This window comes from Eleginops maclovinus, chromosome 23 (genome assembly GCF_036324505.1).
Source record: "Eleginops maclovinus isolate JMC-PN-2008 ecotype Puerto Natales chromosome 23, JC_Emac_rtc_rv5, whole genome shotgun sequence".
Taxonomy (NCBI): domain Eukaryota; kingdom Metazoa; phylum Chordata; class Actinopteri; order Perciformes; family Eleginopidae; genus Eleginops; species Eleginops maclovinus.
Window position 1 is genome coordinate 580,001 of NC_086371.1, and position 22,500 is coordinate 602,500.

At 44.4% G+C, this 22,500-nt stretch overlaps 1 protein-coding gene across 3 annotated transcripts in view; it reads right to left on the reverse strand.

Moving 5' to 3' along the window:
• LOC134860128 (transcription factor COE3-like) overlaps positions 1 to 22,500 on the reverse strand; it is a 103,083-nt gene that overhangs the window by 65,812 nt on the left and 14,771 nt on the right. For all 3 annotated transcript variants that reach the window (XM_063876969.1, XM_063876970.1, XM_063876968.1), the window contains exons 2-6: positions 22,209 to 22,365; positions 20,584 to 20,647; positions 18,402 to 18,457; positions 14,847 to 14,920; positions 7,070 to 7,138 (exon numbers count right to left, since the gene is read on the reverse strand). In XM_063876969.1, the coding sequence (XP_063733039.1) occupies positions 7,070 to 7,138; positions 14,847 to 14,920; positions 18,402 to 18,457; positions 20,584 to 20,647; positions 22,209 to 22,365 (420 nt within the window). The remainder of the gene's footprint in view (positions 1 to 7,069; positions 7,139 to 14,846; positions 14,921 to 18,401; positions 18,458 to 20,583; positions 20,648 to 22,208; positions 22,366 to 22,500) is intronic.

The window sequence follows — 22,500 nt, forward strand, 5'->3', positions numbered from 1 at the left end:
ATTGCCCAACATCTGCAGGTTAGCATCCTGCAGTTTGCATGTTCTGGAGACCCCTACTAAACATCTCTAACATTGGTCTTTGGGGTCTCAACATGTCCGGGTTCACTGAGCTGGTAACTGGTTCCTGTCTCGTGTCCATGGGTCAGTGGGATTTTATTCATTGTTGTATCTTTGATGGGTCATAGTCTCTACTCTGATGTGGTTTTAATGGACTATCTGTCGTGCCTGTACCAGAGTATAAAAGGAGACACAGTTCTGTCGTCAACGTCTGGTTGTTTTGTGTCCCTTTGTCTCACGAAGCTCGATGCTGGGACAATAAGACAATTACAAAGATGATCTAAAGCAACAGCATGCAAAACAGGTCCTGACTCCAACGGCTGCTAGCTTTGTATCGAGAGGAAATCTCAAGGACGCAGAGGTTGACATAAATAACAATAAATGGTCAAAAACTAAGTGAAATACACACACACACACACGCACACACACACACACACACACACACACACACACACACACACACACACACACACACACACACTCACACACACATGTATAGATGTCTGAGAGAGTAAAGAGAAGCTCCAAGGAAAACCTCCATCTTCCTCCTCCTCTGTTTCTACTGTAAACAAACATGATGTCGTTATTCTGGAGAGGAAAATAAACAGAGGCAGAGGTCTCTCTCACACACACACACACACACACACACACACACACACACACACACACACACACACACACAAACACACACTGGCAGTTATTCTTGCTCTCGGTCACATAAAGTAAACAGGACTCTAAAAACAGGTCCATGATTTAACCTCCGACCTCTCGTTCTGTTTCTGCAGGAATACAACGTTTTTCTAAAAGCTGCAAAATATAAACTGAACTCGTCTCAAAAACACGAAACGAGTTTAGATAAAAACCTTTCGGACTTCTGACATTAAACACAGATCACTCTCATTACTAAATACAGAACAAGTTTGAGCGGTGGATTAAAGACGTTCAATTTTGGAGCAAAATCTAATCTATTAGTGACTCTAAATCGCCACCGCCAGTACAACCTCATATTACGTTACACAGGGCTGATGGGTAATGTAGTTCTAGCTCTAAACCTTGTGTCAGGCGTCACTCAGCCCTTTTTAGTATGATTTAGCCCATTTGCAACCACTATAAAACGTAGGAATCAGCTGTTTTATTAACATTGTATTCTGGAAACAAAATTATATTAAAAGACGTAAAACAATAATTCACTTCACCTGGGGCTGATGGGTAATGTAGTTCTATCTGTAAACCTGGCCTGTTTGTTTCTTTACATCGGTCCAGAGTCTCATCAGCAGCTCCTTCAAAATAAAACACCACCAACCTGATGTCACTTTACCCATGAAGCATTGCCATTAACACGAAGCCGGCACCCACATCCTTGCACTCGAATTACCCAGAAACCTCTGCAGCAGACCCCCCCCCCCCCCCCATCTCTCTCTCTCCTTTCAATTTTAGCCTCGCAGCCCATAATGTCCTGCTTTTATTGTAAATCTATACTCTTAATCTGTCCGGCTCCGATGGGCCTCGCTCGCCCGATCGATGCGCTCCGATTGCTGGGAAGGGTCCACTGGGGCTGATAACCTCCCCACCGACACCACCACCCCCCCCTGTGGAGTTAACCTTCCATAGGGTCCGTCACATTCTCACCCTGCTAACAGCTGCACCTCTGTGAGGGTCTCCCAGTGCTGTTCTCTGGTGTTTGAAAGGGGGGACTGTTCCCAGAGTGGGGGAGAGAAGCTCCCCCACAGAGGTTTTAGCTTCTGCAGACCCTTGACATGCACAGAAAACTGCACCTCTGTGATGCTCCACACTCCCAATACTACAAACAAAAACAAAAAACCAGCTCTGTCCTGTTTAGTGTTTTAAGGGTTAATTTGGAAAGCAAAGGGAAACCAGTACATGATCAAACCATCCATTAAGGACTGCAGACCATGTGATCAGGAAGAAAACAGGAACAGATTAAAAGACGCCTCTTGTTTAAAATCACTTCTCCATGTCTCTTCTACATAACTATGTATCCTCCCCCCCTCTAAAGTTTCAGGAACACAGACCCCCCCCCCCTTTTTTTGTCCTGATCCATCTCTATAAAATCTCCAAATCACCTGATCACTTGGATCTCCTCCTAGAGCACCGTTCTGTTTCTTTAAACCAATCAGCTCTCAGAGGGGCGTGGCCAGCAGCAGCTCATTAGCATTTAAAGCCACAGACACAGAATCAGCTCTTCAGGAGCAGGCCTGAAACAGAGGGGGTTATGGGACACTGATCTGTTTGGGGTGTCAGCCAATCAGAGACAGGCTCTGTTAATATCCTGTGATGAAGAAGAGGAGGATGATAGTGGAGCTTTAACTTTGACTCACTGAACAATAACACGGATTGAAATGATGTTAGGAAAACAAACCGATCAAACAGTAGAAGGTTTCCGAACGGTTTCCTCCCCGGAGACGATAAAACATCTGAGCAGACGGAGAGCAGGAGCTTCGTGTGATTTAAAATAAAGATAAACACATAAACAGGCTCAGAGGCCTTGACTTTCCCCTTAAATTTTCCCTTAATGTGGTCCAGCTGGCATCTGAAGGGAACCGCTGGGAAAGCTTCTCCAGAGAAGCAACGGGGCTGATGGGAAATGTAGTTTAAGCTTTATTCTGCTTTTTAAACACACCACGCATTTGACATTTAAGATAAGAAGCGTGGAATGTGAGTGACTGGAGATCAGAAGAATAAGGAAATACAAGTTTGAATAAATAAGTGAAGCTCATTGGCTGCTCACATGGAGGTGTTGGGTTTGATACGAGGCGTGTCCCTGCAGGAGGGTGGAGACTAAGGTCACACACTCTCCTCTCTGCAGATCACATCACCAGTGTTAGAGGAACAAGTGTGTGTGAGAGTGTGTGTGGGGGTCATGACCTCCATGTAAGGCCTGGCCATTAAAGTAGGTGTTGGGGGGGATGCAGAGGTGTGTTCTGGGTAATTACAGCTCGGCCTCCTCTCCGCCCCGACACTCAGAGAATATTTATGTCCCCGATCTAACAGCAATATTACAGCAGAGTAACTGCTGCCTCTGCAGGAAGCGGCCATTAAACACACACACACACACACACACACACACACACACACACACACACACACACACACACACACACACACACACACACACACACACACACTGAGCTGCAGATTCACATTTGAAAACTAAAAAAGGAGGGTTTTATTACGACCCCCAAATTACTGAGATATATTATTCCTCTCTCATCTCGTTTGGTTTTTCTCTCTCTGCAGACATACACACACACACACACACACACACACACACACACACACACACACACACACACACACACACACACACACACACAAGCACACACACAGTCTAAGGTGAGAGGACAGACGTGTGTGTGTGTGTGTGTGTGTCTCCCTTTACATAGTGACATCACTATGGAACAGTCATGCTCCCATTGGATAGCGCTCCAACACATTGTACATGATAGGCTAATGGGCGGGACATCTCCGGGGGTGGTAGAGACAGTCTTTGTTTCCTCTCTGTAATCTTTCAAATAAATTCTCAGTAGCTCGCCAGCTTTAATTAGGACAAGACAGGACAGTGATACTAGTCCACTAACCCAGGGAATACACCCCCCCCCCACACACACACACACAGACACACACACACTCACACACGCAGATATGTGCGGACCCACACTCGGCAGTGATTTACTGCAGCACTGCTTGTTTCTCTGCATTTTAGCGCCTGTTAAGAAATGCAGAATTTATTACTGACCCCCTCTGACACACACACACACACACACACACACACACACACACACACACACACACACACACACACACACACACAAACACACACACATATATATGCATAGTGTGTGAATGTGTGTATGGGGGGGGGTATTTTTGTGTGTTTAGTGACCGATCATGCAAATGATACAGCTCAGCAGTTACAGTAAAGCAGTTTAATGTTCAGAATTCACGTCTCGCTGAAGTAAATCAAACTGACACACACACACACACACACACACACACACAGTCTAACACAATGCTCTTTACCGCTCTTTTATTTCCTCTCTTTATCCTCTGTGATCACATTTGTCTGTGACCTCTGACCTGTGATTATCTGCAGATTTATTCAAATGTTGTGAGAGGATTTTCTGATGTGAGAAAGTCTTCTGTTTGATCTCCGCTCCTTCTGACAGATGAATACAGCATGAGGCGCTGACATCACTTCCTGTCTAAATTAAGCCCCGCCCTCTTTCAGGTGAGAATCCTGCATTTAAATAATAGTGTCTTCACGTCTTAAAGCTGTGAGTCAGATATCGCACCTCCAACAACAAATAGATCCAGAGCTCCTGGTTCCTTTACTTCCTCTCCAGAAAAAAGGAGAGTAAAGAAAGGATCAGAAATCTCAGTCTCAGTGTCAGCCTGCTGCCTGCCACTCGTCCCCCACAGACCCACCGGACATCCATCCCCTATTTATTCTCCGTAAGCTGTCTCTGCCGTCTGACCAGACATCTGACCCCACCTCCATATCTGTGGACTCAGTAAACCCTTTCTGACCCACAGAGAGATTGTTTCCTGGCAGCACTTTAACACAGAAACATATGGAGACTGGAGCTGATTAAAATAAGGTTTAAAATAATAGATACGCCACGTTATCGTCTCACAGATCTCTGTCCTCTTCCTCCTGACATACAGTGGAGTCAGCTCTACCCACAATGCATTGCGTCTGTGGATGTCGGACGTATAGAGTCCATCTCATGTGTGACAGAACACACAGAGAGGTGACAAAGCCCCTGAAAACACCCATCAACACACACACACAAACACACACACACACACACACACGCACACACACAGTCTAAGGTGAGTGGACAGATGTGTGTGTGTGTGTGTGTGTGTGTGTGTGTGTGTGTGTGTGTGTGTGTGTGTGTGTGTGTGTGTGTGTGTGTGTGTGTGTGTGTGTCTTGTTACTCTTCTAACATGTATGAACATGAGTGTAATGTATGCATTTTCTCTCACATATGCAAAGTGTGACTGCCTGAATATAGAATGTGTGTGTGTGTGTGTGTGTGTGTGTGTGTGTGTGTGTGTGTGTGTGTGTGTGTGTGTGTGTGTGTGTGTGTGTCTGCTGGCCCCAGTCCAAGGCCTCTCTAACGAGCCAACACGGACCCCCACCCCCTCCCCCCTGACCCCCTCTTTGAGGTCGTTTTCCTCCCACCGCCGCGACCTGACCAATCACAGCGGGGCGTCGTGACGGACAGCCGCCCACACCAAGGACACGAGGGTGAGGGGTTGAGGGGGGGTGAGGGGGTGATGAAGGTGAGGGATTAAAACGAGGACGAGCTGTTAATAAAGGATTGCGCAGCGGAGCTCTCTGATTGGCTGTTAGTGTTCACACTGAGGGGAGTTGATCTAATATGTGACGATGGATCAGAACTGAACCAAGACTCATCCCAGCCGGGACTGTAGAGGTGGAGGAAGACATATACAGAAATACTCCCAACACAAAAAGTGCCGGTTAAGCTTCATCGTCCATTTCAGAATCATATCTTCTTTGAGGATTTTCAACTAGTTTCTACTTTCTTCAGATTCTTCCCTCAAACTTAAGATTATTTTCCACATTTCTTTTTTAATTCTCAAAATTAGCAGATTTAATTTTGTTTTGCAACAAAATATATTTTTAATTCTAAATGTTTTCTGAATTTTCAAAATGAAATTCTTGAAAAAACTCAAACTTTTTGCTTTTTTACTCAAATTTCTCGTATTTATTTTTTGTTCTAAGGAAGGCTGTCCTTTCAGAATGTTCTCAAATTGTGTGTATTATGTCTTCAGTCTTTATTTCTTGCATTTGTAAATGTTTTCTCTAAAATGTTATATTTCATTTGCATATTAGGTCCTTCAAAGCTCTATTCTCCCCATTCATTTCCAGATAATTGATCCAACATCATATCTGACCGGTTTCAGAAAATATCTAAAGTATGAGGTTGGTTCTTTGGTTTCCAGATAAATACTTGGATGATAGAAAGCATTTCTTCCACAGAGATCCAGGATCAAAACTAATCCAGAGGAGGAGAGAACGTCTCGGCGCTGACAGAGCCCCCGGACTCCAAGTTGTTTTTATTTAATATTTTATTTATTTCTGTGTTTCTGTGACAGTGAACTCTCTGGTGTTGATTACACTTCACACAGCGAGAGGTGAGGAAACCGACAGGAGGTTTGGAGAGCCTCAGTCTCTGAATAAACAGAGGACTGTGAGGACATTGTGAGGGTCCTGCAGCTCCCTGAGGACTGTCCTAACTCAGCTTTAGTCTACCTCTCAAGGTGTGAGATGGGGTTACAATGAGGCATGATTCTTTGTGAAAACTGAATGAGCTTGTATTTTGAAAAAGCACATTTAAGGACCAAGTTTATATAAATCAGATCCAAGACCCTCAGCTCACTCTCATTTTTAAAGACGTGTGTAAAGGATTCTCTTTTTCTGCAGAGCGCTTCAAGTCCGTGCACATTCATAGAGATTCAATAAAACCATAGAGGAAGAAACTAAAACCTGAAGGATGATTTGGAAAATATTCAGCAGTGTTTGTAACGCAGCAGCAGATCCATGAGAGCACCAACACCACACACAGCCAGAACGCTCGTCTACAGTCACCTTTACTCTCATTTATAACCTCAGATTCCTCAAAACTACAAACCGTCTTTATATCTGTCATTATATGTGCTCATTCCTCTCACAATTCTGCACATCTCTGCAGAACGTCACCACTCTAAACTCACGTTTCTTTCACCTTGTCGCACTTTGGTTATATATTTATGTTTCTTCCCACTTTAATTCCACTTACTGTGTTCAATGCATCAGCACACCGAAGCAGATCCAGCGTGTGTCAGAGAAACATGAAGCAGCGTCCTGAGCAGGAGGACAGCATGAAACAGAGTGTGTGTGTGTGTGTGTGTGTGTGTGTGTGTGTGTGTGTGTGTGTGTGTGTGTGTGTGTGTGTGTGTGTGTGTGTGTGAGGGTTCCTACCTGTCGATGATGACGGGGTCAGAGGGCGTCTCGTTGCGGTTCCCGCAGCTCTTCTTGTCACAACACCGACTGAAAGAGAACAAACCACCACGTTAGATTTATAAACCTGAGTGTTTGACGTGTCTGTAGCGTGCGTCTGTTTCACAGCTTCTGCAGAATATACTTGAACATATATACTTGTCTTAAGGCTTTATAAAGTCAGGGATGGGAGGTTATATTCAGATAATCCAAAAAACAAGTTAAAGTTTTATATTTTTGGGGGAAAATGTAAAATTCAGAAATGTGTGAAAAATGTGGAAAGAATGAATCTGTGAACAGTTTGCACCTGAATGCATCATCAGCAATAATAAACGATAACAGCATGGGGAGAGTCAGAAAAGACCTGGAAGCAAAACACATTTCTAAATGATTTTATTTTGAAAAGCAGCTCTGTGACACACACACACACACACACACACACACACACACACACACACACACACACACACACACACACACACACACACACACACACACACACACACACACACACACTTTCTCTCTCTCTCTGTCCAGCTGGGTGGGGTCCAAGCCAAGGTCACCAGCAGTTGGACGAAGCCCAGCGATGGAGGCACCACTGTGGACCCCCCCTCCACACACATGCGCACACACCCAGACACACACACCTCGACCCCCGTGCCATCGCCCTGACAACCAGCCAGCCAACCAACCGGACAGCTGCTCACCAAACCAGCAGCCCGTCCAGGTACCCAGAGGGCAGAGCGGCGGCCAACATGAAACCAGTGGAGGCATCCCGTGTGTGTGTGTGTGTGTGTGTGTGTGTGTGTGTGTGTGTGTGTGTGTGTGTGTGTGTGTGTGTGTGTGTGTGTGTGTGTGTGTGTGTGTGTGTGTGTGTGTGTGTGTGTGTGCAGGCGGGTCAGCTTTGCATGTTTTACAGCAGCAGGATGGATCCAACACATTAATATCCATCAGAGAGAGGAGGTCAGTGAACGCACCACAGGGGGGCTAACAGAGGGTATTTATAACTGAGCGCACTCACAGATGAATACACGTTTCATTTACAGCAAACAGAAATGAGTGCGTTTATATTCTGGACGTAGGAAACACTTTATTCCCTTTCCTTTGATTGACTTCTCCACAGATTCCTTTGATCTGCTTTTAGTTCATGAATGTGTTCCGTGATATATTTATGGTTTGTTTTGTTTATGTAAATGAACATTTCTATATAATTACACATTTGTATTTTATGTGTATGTATAAACTTACGCTATAAAATACTTTGAATATCAAACTACATTTCTGATGAAACATATTAGATTTATGTGAATGTGTTTAGATCTTTAAGGAGGTTTGTATTGTTCTTATGTTACCGTATGTTACCGTGTGTTACCGTGTGTTACCGTATGTTACCGTGTGTTACCGTGTGTTACCGTATGTTACCGTATGTTACCGTGTGTATTGATATGTTTACATTATATATCCTTTATTAAATGTATCCTCTTTAATATTGACTGCAACCAAGTCTGACTTTTTATTTGTTTTATATTTTTTTAATTCTCTTCTGTATATTTATATATTTATATATAATGTATATAGTATTTTACAATGTTCAAAATTACTTGGACTTATTGCACTAATTAACAAATACTCAAAACATTTTTCAATGATTCAATTAATCGCCTGATCCATTAATTGACTGATCCATTAATTGACTGATCCATTAATTGACTGATCCATTAATTGACTGATCCATTAATTGACTGATCCATTAATTGACTGATCCATTAATTGACTGATCCATTAATTGACTGATCCATTAATTGACTGAGTGTTTGATGGTTGTATATCTGTCGTCTCTCTAACAGGATGAGATGATTTAATGTGAACCACTTCAGATCTCCTCCAGCCAGTGTGAGAGATTTGTCAGAATGGGTTTACAGTAATGTGTGTGTGTGTGTGTGTGTGTGTGTGTGTGTGTGTGTGTGTGTGTGTGTGTGTGTGTGTGTGTGTGTGTGTGTGAGATGGAGATGTTAGCATCATCTCTCATTAACAGCCTCACGTTTCCCGCTCTGTAATCTCCTGACAAGCTGCTCGACGCACAATGAACCCTCCTCCTCCTCCTCCTCCTCCTCCTCCTCCTCCTCCTCGTCTTCTTCTTCCTCGTTAACATATCTTCCGGTAATTCTTAAAAATTAATCATATCTCACGCGACCCGCGACGTCCAATTACCCGAGCATCCGCCCCACGCTGTCCTGAATCACATTGCCATTTGACAAACAAGCGTCAAATCGAGCAGCGAATGCCAAACGAGACGCTTTATGAATCATTTATCACGCCGTTTGATCTCTAAGTAGAGAAAAATCATAAACTAAGCGCCGTGTGTGTGTGTGTGTGTGTGTGTGTGTGTGTGTGTGTGTGTGTGTGTGTGTGTGTGTGTGTGTGTGTGTGTGTGTGTGTGTGTGTGACTGTTGCCATAGGATGCGCCACAATAATTTATTCCCCCAGCTACTCGCAGCCATTAGCAGAACTTCCAGGAGACCAATTAGCTGTGGAAACCCACCGGTGCCACGGCGCTGACAGCCTCCTCACACCGTTATAAACAAACCGGACCCCAGGAGCTCTGAGGGCCTCGGGGACCCGGGGCCCCTTTCCAAAGACAAAAACAAACCTTGGCTGAGCGTCCACAATATCGCCTTAATGACGTTTCCCCCCGGGCCGCAAACAGGCTAACACCGCGGCCGGCTAATGACTGAGAGCAACAACACACACAGACCAGAGAGAGTGTGTGTGTGTGTGTGTGTGTGTGTGTGTGTGTGTGTGTGTGTGTGTGTGTGTGTGTGTGTGAGGGGGAAAACAGATAAAATAAAACAAACAGTGTGTGTGTAGTTTGCCGCTGTCACTCATTCTGTCCCTGGTCTCTGCTGCAAAGAGGACACTCTGTACGATAATCGGGAGGTTGCACACAAAAGCCCTTAGGTTTCTCCTTAAGTACGCCCTTTTCTGCTACTAGATTTTATACAGACATTTCTGGAAGATTTGAGACACAAACTGACTAGAGGACATCCCGGTTGATGCCAAACTTCACAGGTCCTCGAGATATTTGGATTTAACATTTCGATGTGTGGCCGGTTGCAAAAATAACCTTAAGTTTCTCCTTAAGAACACCCGTTACTACAGGATTTCTTAAATCTTAAATACCTATAACTGGACGATTTACAACTCAAAATGAGTGGCAACATCTCGAATCAATGCAAACTTGACTGGTTCTCAACATTTTTGATTTATACACTTCTGTGTCTCACCAGTTGCACAAACAATCTTAAGTTTCTCCTTAAGTAAGTCCATTTCTGCAGGATTTTTCAATTTCAAAAACTCCATTTCTGAAAGATTTCCAATATAAACTGACTGGAATAAATCTAATTTCAATTAAAAACTTCACTGGTCCTCAAGATATTTGATTTATACACATTTGTTTCTGGACTGTCACAAAAGCCCTTAAGTTTCTCCTTAAGTACGCCCATTTTTCTAAATTTCAAAAACCAACAAAGAAGACAACAAAAACCTAATTAGCCAGAGGAAAGAAATTAAATGTGTTGGTTATTTTATTTTCAAGATTGCACACCAACTGACTGACACGCACACACACACACACACTTCCTCTTCCTCCTCTCCTGGGGGAGGTTTTGTCCGGGCTTGTCAGAAATCACACAAAGAAGTAAAATAAATAACGGGCATCTCTTGAGAGGCCGGCACTCGGATCACAGCGAGCTTTCAAAGGGCAAGTGCTGTAATTATCCGCCGGCCCTGAACACCTCGCCAGGCCTGATGATCCTGGAAGAGAAACAGGGTTTACTGCCCGGCACCGCCCGGTGCCTGCCAGCACAGCGGGGGGGGGGGGGGCTGGCAGAAAGAAGAGCCAACATGGCCACTCACCGGGCTGTGATCGGTAGTTTTGGAAAGCGGCAGAGTCCCGTTTAAGATCTGTTAATTTGCAGCAATGATGGACACGGAGAGGTCACACACACACACACACACACACACACACACACACACACACACACACACACACACACACACACACACACACACACACACAAAAAAAACCCTCCTCTACTGCATGGCAAAGGCAGGATGTCTTGGTCTCAAAATGCCATTTCTGGAAGATTTCTGACACAATTTCACTTGAGAACATCTCAGATTACTTCACTGGTCCTCAAGAAAATTGGATTTTACATTTCTATGTGTTACGGAAAACCAGACTTAAGTTCAAGCAACAAAAGGACTTAGTTAAGTTGAGTGAAAAATTGTAGTTTCTGATGAAACCACACATGTCTTAAGTCACTTTTTCCAACAGTTAACCAAGACCATGATCACCCTTCAACTTCGTCTTCACCATGAGATTGTGTTTTGTAAGATCATTGGCTTGTTGCACAAAAACCCTTAAGGTTTCTCCTTAAATACGTCCATTTCAGGAAGTATTCCAACACAAACTGACTGGAGAACAGACCACTGACACCAGAGGCCAGACTTCAGCTTAGAGACTGGTTTGAGTTTCTTTAAAATGCACGTCTCAGGTCCATCCTCCCTCTCTAAACCTAACCTTTACTACACGCCTGTTTTTATTGTAGGATCATCTGCTGGTTGCACAAAAACGCTGAAGTGTTCTCACTGATGTCTCTTAATGCTTATGTAACTTAAGAGGTTTATATAGTTAAGGAAGACTTAAAGGCATCCATTGGCCTCGTTGGTTTTAATGTCTGCAAACAAACTGGAAGTAGATTTAGTTCTGACTTAGTTTCTGACCCTTTGTGCAACAATCTAACTTATTTTAAGGGATTTCTAAAGTATAAAACCAAGATAAGGGAAAAACTGTGAACATTTAGTGCAACTGGTTTCCTTTAACCCAGGATCTCTGCAGCTGTCTGATAAAGGTACTTGGTTTCACGGCGGTTTGTAGAGGTGTGACTGGATGTTCTGCAGGTGAACTGGGACACCTTAAAGATCCACCTGAGAGACGCTGAGTCACTGATCCCTCTCTCATTAGTGAGTGGAAACACAGCGTCCATCAGGGAGTGCTGGGTAATAATCCACTCATCACATAATGACTGAAGACAGACAGACAGCCGCCGCTATGGAGATGAAGCTCTATCGGGGGGGGGGGTTAGAGAGGAGACTCGAGGAGAGGTCAACCAGACACTGTTTCTGTCAAACCTCACTGAACACCGAGAGCTTAATACGTGAGAAAAACAATCCAATTCCTTTTTATCTAAACCAGTTAACTCACCAACTGATGCAAATCCAAGCCAATCTACAGATCAACCAGTTTACTGCTGATATAAACCAGTTTATTCCCAAGTTTTGCCAAATCTATTCACATCTAAACCAGTTTACAAATCAACCAGTTCAGTAAACACATAAACCAGTTAACAAGCAAATTGATTCAATTCAAGGCAATGTAAACCAGTTCACAGATTGACCAGTTAACTCCACATTTAAACCAGTTTGGATCAGAGGATTTGTGTTCTTTCGTGCACATGTGAATTGGTTTTTATACCTGACGCTCAAACTGGTTTATAAATAGAACGTAGAATAAATCCAAACGTGTTTTCCTGTCAACATGAGACACACAAAGATGCTCAGAGACTGCAGCTCCAGGTGTGTGTGTTTGTGTGTGTGTGTTCTCTTTTTACTCCCACACACACACACACACACACAAACATACACACACACTCTCTTGTTCTTCTTCACTCCTGAGCCCGAACCAGTAAAACCATTAACTCTCAGCTGACAGCCGAGAAATGTGTTGATTGGTGTGATCAACAACACACCAACAGCTGCTCTTTTTTTACTCTTACACACACACACACACACACACACACACACACACACACACACACACACACACACACACACACACACACACACACACACACACACACACACACACACAGAGGGTATATAACAACAAGGCTGTGTTTGTTTCTTCTGATGCCAATGTTGACTTCAGGTCTCCACCGCTAAGCTAAAGGCGGCTAATGTTGGGCTATAAAGGAACTACAGCACGGTCACATGACTTCACGTCTCCACCGCTAAGCTAAAGGCGGCTAATGTTGGGCTATAAAGGAACTACAGCACGGTCACATGACTTCACGTCTCCACCGCTAAGCTAAAGGCGGCTAATGTTGGGCTATAAAGGAACTACATCACGGTCACATGACTTCACGTCACCACCGCTAAGCTAAAGGCGGCTAATGTTGGGCTATGAAGGAACTACATCACGGTCACATGACTTCACGTCACCACCGCTAAGCTAAAGGCGGCTAATGTTGGGCTATGAAGGAACTACATCACGGTCACATGACTTCACATCACCACCGCTAAGCTAAAGGCGGCTAATGTTGGGCTATAAAGGAACCACAGCACGGTCACATGACTTCACGTCACCACCGCTAGGCTAAAGGCGGCTAATGTTGGGCTATAAAGGAACCAAAGCACGGTCACATGACTTCACGTCTCCACCGCTAAGCTAAAGGCGGCTAACGTTGGGCTATAAAGGAACCAAAGCACGGTCACATGACTTCATGTCTCCACCGCTAGGCTAAAGGAGGCTAACGTTGGGCTATAAAGGAACTACAGCACGGTCACATGACTTCACGTCTCCACCGCTAGGCTAAAGGAGGCTAACGTTGGGCTATAAAGGAACCACAGCACGGTCACATGACTTCACGTCTCCACCGCTAGGCTAAAGGCGGCTAATGTTGGGCTATAAAGGAACTACATCACGGTCACATGACTTCACGTCTCCACCGCTAAGCTAAAGGCGGCTAACGTTGGGCTATAAAGGAACCACAGCACGGTCACATGACTTCACGTCTCCACCGCTAGGCTAAAGGCGGCTAATGTTGGGCTATAAAGGAACCACAGCACGGTCACATGACTTCATGTCTCCACCGCTAGGCTAAAGGCGGCTAACGTTGGGCTATAAAGGAACTACAACACGGTCACATGACTTCACGTCTCCACCGCTAGGCTAAAGGCGGCTAACGTTGGGCTATAAAGGAACCACAGCACGGTCACATGACTTCATGTCTCCACCGCTAAGCTAAAGGTGGCTAACGTTGGGCTATAAAGGAACTACAGCACGGTCACATGACTTCACGTCTCCACCGCTAGGCTAAAGGCGGCTAACGTTGGGCTATAAAGGAACCGCAGCACGGTCACATGACTTCACGTCTCCACCGCTAGGCTAAAGGCGGCTAACGTTGGGCTATAAAGGAACCGCAGCACGGTCACATGACTTCACGTCTCCACCGCTAAGCTAAAGGAGGCTAATGTTGGGCTATAAAGGAACTACAGCACGGTCACATGACTTCACGTCTCCACCGCTAAGCTAAAGGCGGCTAATGTTGGGCTATAAAGGAACTACAGCACGGTCACATGACTTCACGTCACCACCGCTAAGCTAAAGGCGGCTAATGTTGGGCTATAAAGGAACTACAGCATGGTCACATGACTTCACGTCTCCACCGCTAGGCTAAAGGCGGCTAACGTTGGGCTATAAAGCAACCACAGCACGGTCACATGACTTCACGTCACCACCGCTAAGCTAAAGGCGGCTAATGTTGGGCTATAAAGGAACTACAGCACGGTCACATGACTTCACGTCACCACCGCTAAGCTAAAGGCGGCTAATGTTGGACTGGTGCCTTCATGGTCCAACACAGAAATACGACATGCTGCAGCTCTGTAAAAAGAGTGTCTGCTGAGCGTTTCTTACCTGCACATGATCTCGTGGGTGAGGAGGACGCGACACATCTCTGGGTTTTTGTCCTGACCTTCGTAGAGGATGGGCTGAGGGACAGAAACACAGACACTCAATTACCAAAATAAAATCAATTTAAAAACACTGAAATAAGGGGTTTTATTTGACTGTAATTGGTTAGTTTTTGTTCATGAGTCGTAGGAGTGGCAGAAAAGAAGGTCATGCTTTGACATTCCACATTAACTGTATGTCCCGTCACTTGGTCTATCACGTGCATGTATTAGAGCGCTAGCCAATAGGAGCGCGAGTGTTCGGAGGCACGTTGTAACGAGTACAGTTTAGGAAAAGTTTGACATTTTTGGAGATTGAGATTTCATTAAACGTGAGAGATTGGTTGAGACTCTCTTTTGGTAAGTGGGTATTGAAACCCTCCCCCCTCACTCTGATTGGACCAGAACACCAACAACAAAGTCAAACATGGCCGCCAACCTCCTCCTCCTCTGGTGGTCTCAAACTTCCCAGAATTCCCTGCCAGATGGCGGTCGGCGCCCCAGGATGAAGCCCCCTCTCGCCTCCCCCCTCCTCACCCCCACAGAGCTGTCATGTCAGCGTCCGGATGACGGATGACCGCTGAGTGTGTGTGTGTGTGTGTAATACCCTGGTGGTTGTAAATGAACTCCAGTAAGAGTGTGTGTGTGTGTGTGTGTGTGTGTGTGTGTGTGTGTGTGTGTGTGTGTGTGTGTGTGTGTGTGTGTGTGTGTGTGTGTGTGTGTGTGTGTGTGTGTGTGTGTGTGTGTGTGTGATGATGACCTACCACTACCTCATCCACCTTTATAGTCAAAACAGACCTCCGCCCTGCACACACAGACACTCACACACACACACACCCCTGGGGTACAATACTTTTAGGATAACGACCACTTCTGCATTATTGATCCTGATGCTGGCTCTGTTCCTCTGGATTAAAATGCTCCAGTTTGACCAGGAGGGATGTGGATAGCACCAGACACACACACACACACACACACACACACACACACACACACTCCCACACACACACACAGGCCACATACTGTGTGTAGATTTACAGGTCGATATTTATACATCATCATTCCTGAAGCAGGACTCCTGTGAGTATCTGTGTGTGTGTGTGTGTGTGTGTGTGTGTGTGTGTGTGTGTGTGTGTGTGTGTGTGTGTGTGTGTGTGTGTGTGTGTGTGTGTGTGTGTGTGTGTGTGTGTGTGTGTGTGTGTGTGTGTGTGTGTGTGTGTGTGTGTGTGTGTGTGTGTGTCCACTTTCATGCCTGTTTGTGGGTTAACGTCCACATTTCTGCTGTGAGTGTGAACATGCCTGTATTTCTGTCTTTGTGAGGACCGCCTGCAGGTTTGGACCGGTATTGTGAGGACAGGCTCTAAGAGAGATTTTGCGTAAGTGAGGAAACATTTGGGGGCAGAGGATATTTTCTGGACAGGAAGAACAATTTGGGGACGTAGGACATTTTATGAATTGGAAATTTAAGTCTGAGTGATAAAAGAAAGTGAGGAACGTCTTCGGAAGGAGATTTCAAGAATTTGGGACAGAAAGTCACATCATTCGGGGGAAACTGAAGACATTTTTTGAGTTTATATGAAATACAGAGATTTTTAGTAAGGGAATTAAATGAGACTATTCTTGTGTTTTAGGAAGTGAGGACGTTCAGGGACAGCAATGAAATGTTCTAAAAGTGGCAGAAATATAGGGGATATTTTTCATTGTCTTCTCTTCTTTATCCGTCTGACCGTCCAGACTTGGTTCAGACGTCAGGTTTGAATTAAGTCAAAGTTAAGGTCAGATTTCAGGGTCTTTGACACACACATCTCCCTCTACATCACGTCTACCGGAGTGTGTGCAGTCTGCATTTGTTTTACTCTACAGTCTTATCATATACACCAAAGGGAAGCTTGTTTTTATAAGGAGGATGTCGATCTTTGGGGTGTTCTCGGGTCCTCACATGCACCGCATAGTGCCCCCGTGTTTATCGGGTGGAGTGCAGACTAACTTTCCGTGTGCGTCTCCTGAATGTCTTCAATTCGTCCCGCTGAGCGTCTCTGAGAGTCTCTGCAGGACAATCTGCATTAATGCTCTGACAATCCCCCGGACCCCGGGCCCCTCGGCGTGGGGGAATCGATGCTTGGGGCCCGGCCTGTCAGGCTGCTGGTGGGGGAGTCATGTAGAGGGTGTAGAGGGGGTGTGGGGGGTTAGATGTCAGGATTATTGTCTCCAGTGTGCCGTCGCTGCGCCACATTAGGACGTATCGATCGGTTTGGTGACGCTTTGTCGAGGAGCCGTCGCTGCATCGATCCAGGACATGCTGACGGGGGGGGGGGGGGGGTGTAGGAGGTGAGGGGGGGAGGAGGTGAGGAGGGAGGGGGGTTAACAGGTGTTTAGATATGATTCATGGACTGTAAGGGAGGGATCATTTTTTTCATTTTCTTCCATTTTCGCTGACTGGTTTTTCCTTTTCAGTAAATACAAAGGGATCCCTACAGAGATATACCCCCCCCCCCCCCCATCACTCAATCAAAAATAATTATAAAGGTTTAAAAAAAATAATAACAAAATATAAAAATGAAAGGATAAAAAAAGTGTGGATTTAAATCAAATAAAAACTAAGAAAAATACAAATAAAAAAAAAGATTACAATTATTACAGGAAGAGAAGAAGAGGAAGAGGAAGAAGAGGAAGAAGAAGAAGAAGAAGAAGAAGAAGAGAAGGAGAAGAAGAAGAAGAAGAAGAAGAAGAAGAAGAAGAAGAAGAGAAGAAGAGAAGAAGAGAAGAAGAAGAAGAATGAATTCCGATAATATAATGAAATATGAATGAAACATATTTCCCAGGAGGACAGACTGGATGTCCGGGCCCCCAGGGGCCACAGAACTCCACACTCACTGTTTCTGCTTCTGGAATGTGCGTCAATAAAGTCTAGGGAGGCATACGTGTATTTATGTAGTATTTTCTTAAAGCTGTAAATAAGCTGTCATTTTGTACCAAAAAGGACCACCACAACAACAACAACAACAACAACAACAACAACAACAACAACAACAACAACATGATGCATTATTGTCTGGTTTTGTTGCCCTGCATCTCAGGGCGAAAATCCGGCCAACCAATCTTTATATTCTCATGTAAATGTTGTCAGAGCGGAGGATCTGCAGAGACTGAACTTCAGGAATGAAGCCGCAGGAGGAGGAGGAGGAGGAGGAGGAGGAGGAGGAGGAGGAGGAGGAGGAGGAGGAGAGGAAGAGGAGGAGGAGGAGGAGGAGGAGGAGGAGGAGGAGGAGGAGCAATTTGGAAATATTTCTGTGGTTTTCTTTGGACCAGAACACTTTCACAGGTTCAAATCCCAGAGGAAGGAGGGAGGAGAGCCGGAAAATAAAGAGGGAGTAAAGGAGAGGAGGGATTGAAGGGTTTCAAAGATTACTTGGAGTTGTATTTCCCATCAAAGTTTGAGGGTAAAAGCTTTTATTTTGAAAGTGTCAGAGCCTTGTGAGCACTTCCTCTTCAGTGTTCAATAACAGACAGATCTTCTCACCTGTTTGGTCATGGAGTCTATCAGCCGCACAAACAGATCCTGTTCTGTCCTGATGCCTGAAACACAGGAAACACACACACATCAGTCTGATGACACACACACACACACACACACACACACACACACACACACACACACACACATTAGTCTGATGACACACACACACCCACACACACACACACATACACACACACACACACACACACACACACACACACACACACACACACACACACACACACACACACACACACATAGTCTGACACACACACACACACACACACACACACACATACACACACACACACACACACACACACACACACACATCAGTCTGATGACACACACACACACACACACACACACACACACATTAGTCTGATGACACACACACACACACACACACACACAAAATACTTAATTCAGATATTTTGAATATTTTAGTTTCGAGAACACGTGGATTCATCATGCAGCCCCTCGTTCTGAATCAGAGAGAAAACCTTCCACACTTTCCCTCCGATGGACAAAACAGAGTTCAGATACACTGTCAGATATTCCAGATGTGTGTGTGTGTGTGTGTGTGTGTGTGTGTGTGTGTGTGTGTGTGTGTGTGTGTGTGTGTGTGTGTATGTGTGTGTGTGTGTGTGTGTGTGTGTGTGTGTGTGTGTGTGTGTGTGTGTGTGTGTGTGTGTGTGTGTATGTATGTGTGTGTGTGTGTGTGTGTGTGTGTGTGTGTGTGTGTGTATGTGTGTGTGTGTGTGTGTGTGTGTGTGTGTGCTGATAAACTTTTTCCACTCTTAAACTCCCCCCCGCCTCAGTGACCTTTAATAGACGCTGCTGCTCTACAGATGTAACTCCTGCAGGAGGATCACCTGAGGGAGCGCTCATTAGCTGCTCCTCATCAATCACACACACCTGAGCTGCACACACACACCCACACACCCACACACCCACACACCCACACACACACACACACACACACACACACACACACACACACACACACACACACACACACACACGCTGACCTACACGCTGCCATTTGCACTTTTAATTTCATGCCGTCAGTCAAGGTGTGTTAACAGTTCTTCTGCAGGAAATCCTGCTAAATACACACTTTATGACCAGGTACCTTCCTCACAGGACACACACCTTCACCTGTTCATCTACAGCTCGAGAAGCAGAGACATCTTTAAAGGTAATCTCATGGGGAAGTTCACACATTGCACGCCACTTTAAAGGATATTTCTCACACCATTAAGGTACATGCCAAACCAAAAGTCAGAAGCAGTGGCTGAACTATTCTGCACGACGACAAGCTAACAGCTTTAAATCGCTTGTTTCTGATGGAGTTGGTGGATCAGCGCTAACGGTAGAGCTAATGCATCTGAATAAAGGAATCCTGGTTCTGAATTCAGATCAAATAAACAAGGCACCATCTTCTACAACTACCTTGAGATGTGATGTGGGAAATATGGTGTGAGAAAACACTCAAAAACAAGACGCTCACATCAGAGTTAGACAGCTAGCAGTACTTCTGTTGCAGTGTTTTTCCTCCAAATATCGCTTTGTTTTTCTAGGAATATTGTGTCTTTATTTACCCAGGTTTAACCACTTCTTCATCCAAACAAAACATCCAGTTTCTGAAAATACTACTTTGTTTATCCACGTATAACAGCTTCTTTCACTAAGCTGTCCTCCGGATATTGAGCTGATGTTCCAGACTTGCAAAACCCACACGTGCTGTGTCTCAGTTTGCATACTTCATACTTACACTAGTTGTTTTTGCATGAATGCTTCCAAGGTGCACCCTGATGCAGATCTCAGAAGGGTCAGAAAGTAAGTAATGAGACGCTGCAGGGGTTCATACGTCCGGCACGTTCCTGTTTATTCCGTGCATTACTCTTCCACTGCCCTGCCCCTTTCACCCTGTACGTTATACCTGTGATATTCTATATGAGCTCGTTTTGTGTTTATTTATCATGTTTGCTTTCTGATCACTGCTTCTAAATGTGTTTCCTAATGCTCTTAATTCTTTCATATTTGCAAAAGCACTGTTGAAAGCTGCTGTATATGATAAAGCTGCCTTGTCTTTGCACGGTCTGAATGCTAAAGCGCCTCAGTATTTGTTCTGTAGAGCTAAATGTAATATCTGAGAAACGCAACAAAAATGTTCTCTCACCGTTGCTGTAGAGGAGCTGTAGCCTGTAGTGGATCCCATTGTTGGTCTTCTCTCCATTATACTCCTGTCACACACACACACACACACACACACACACACACACACACACACACACACACACACACACACACACACACACACACAAGAAGAAGGTGTGAGAATAAAACCTTTACTGTCCTGCTGAGCTGTGAAAGTCAAACCTGTGTACATGAAGTGCTCTTTCTGGATCATTTCAGCATTTTAAACATATTTCTGCATAAAAAGGAACAAAACATGAAACAAATATCAATTCATAATTATAAACCACCTGTTTCTCTCTGTCTGTTATAACCTGGACAAAATATCCCATCATTTTGTCTTAAAAATCACAAATGTGATTCAGTATTTGGTCATTTTAGGAAACATGCCTTAAATAAATCATCATTTATCCAATAGAAATGAATAAGTCACATTGATTTTAGATTATTTCCCCTGTTATTAACACAGACAAACACAGAGTGCTGTTTTTAAATATACATTGTATTATATTTGTATAACTTTGTCTCCAAAAGCTGTTTTATTCTCTCTTTTTATTTATTTTATTCTAATTTCTGTTCTTTTCGATACCTGTATGTATTTCTGTCTTTGTGCTTCTGCAGATCAATAAAAATATACGTTACTTTCAGTTTTTATTCATGATTATGGTCTGTTTCCTCTCCTGACCTCTTCCTCTTTTACTCTCTTTTTTAATCCTCATTTTTTAATTTTTACTCTCCTTTTATTTCACCATGTCTGCCAACTGAGCCAGGAGTGTTGGCTCAGCCCCAGAGTGTGTGTGTGTGTGTGTGTGTGTGTGTGTGTGTGTGTGTGTGTGTGTGTGTGTGTGTGTGTGTGTGTGTGTGTGTGTGTGTGTGTGTGTGTGTGTGTGTGTGTGTGTGTGTGTGTGTGTGTGTGTGTAGAGGTCAGTGTGAGGTGAGTGTGTGTGGGAGGACTTCAGTGCCAGCTGGCAGTCGATCAAACAGCGAACCCTCTCAACCTGTCTGGATATTATTACGCTTATTATCCAGTCTTATTATTAGTGTTTGTAAATGGTGGAACTTTCCGTCCGTCCCCCTCAACCGTCTGACTTCCTGTCTGGGTCTCTGAGCCCTTTGGTTCCTACACGAAAATATTAGGGTCTAAATTTTGCACAACTGAGGAAATAATGCAGTTTCCATTTCAATTCAAGCAGTGATCATTGTAATTATTCTCACTAAATGATCCAGATATTCTTTTACTTCCTTTTTATTTATGATGTGTTTAGGTTTTATTTAGTTTTGAACTTTGATTTTTATTCTTTCATTTATAAATGTATTTATTCATCTAATTTTGATTTATTTAAATAACATAGCTGTAATTTTTGTCCTTTTCTTATCCGCTGTAATTTTAGATTATAATATCTAAATAAATTAATGCTGATTTTATTTCAACAGAGGAATTTACTGGGGACTACTTTCAGCGGCGGATGAATCCACATGTAGCGATATTGAGTTTCAGCAGGACCGTGTGTGTGTGTGTGTGTGTGTGTGTGTGTGTGTGTGTGTGTGTGTGTGTGTGTGTGTGTGTGTGTGTGTGTGTGTGTGTGTGTGTGTGTGTGTTCTGCTCACCTTGTCCTTCTCCACGAAGTCGATGTAGGACGTCCTCTCGATCTCCACCGGCTGGCCCTGCCGGTCGTACAGCGCCAACACGAAGTGGAAGAAGTTGGACTTCCTCAGGTTGGAGGGGGGCTGCTTCTCAAAGTGAGCACGGGCCAGACCCACTCCACTGAAACACACACACACACACACTGATTACTGTCAGAACACACACACTGAAACACACACAAGCTTCCTTCAGAGAGGAGGAAGAGGAGGACGAGGAGGTAGAAAAGGCAAAGGTAGAGGAAAAAGAGGAAGAGGA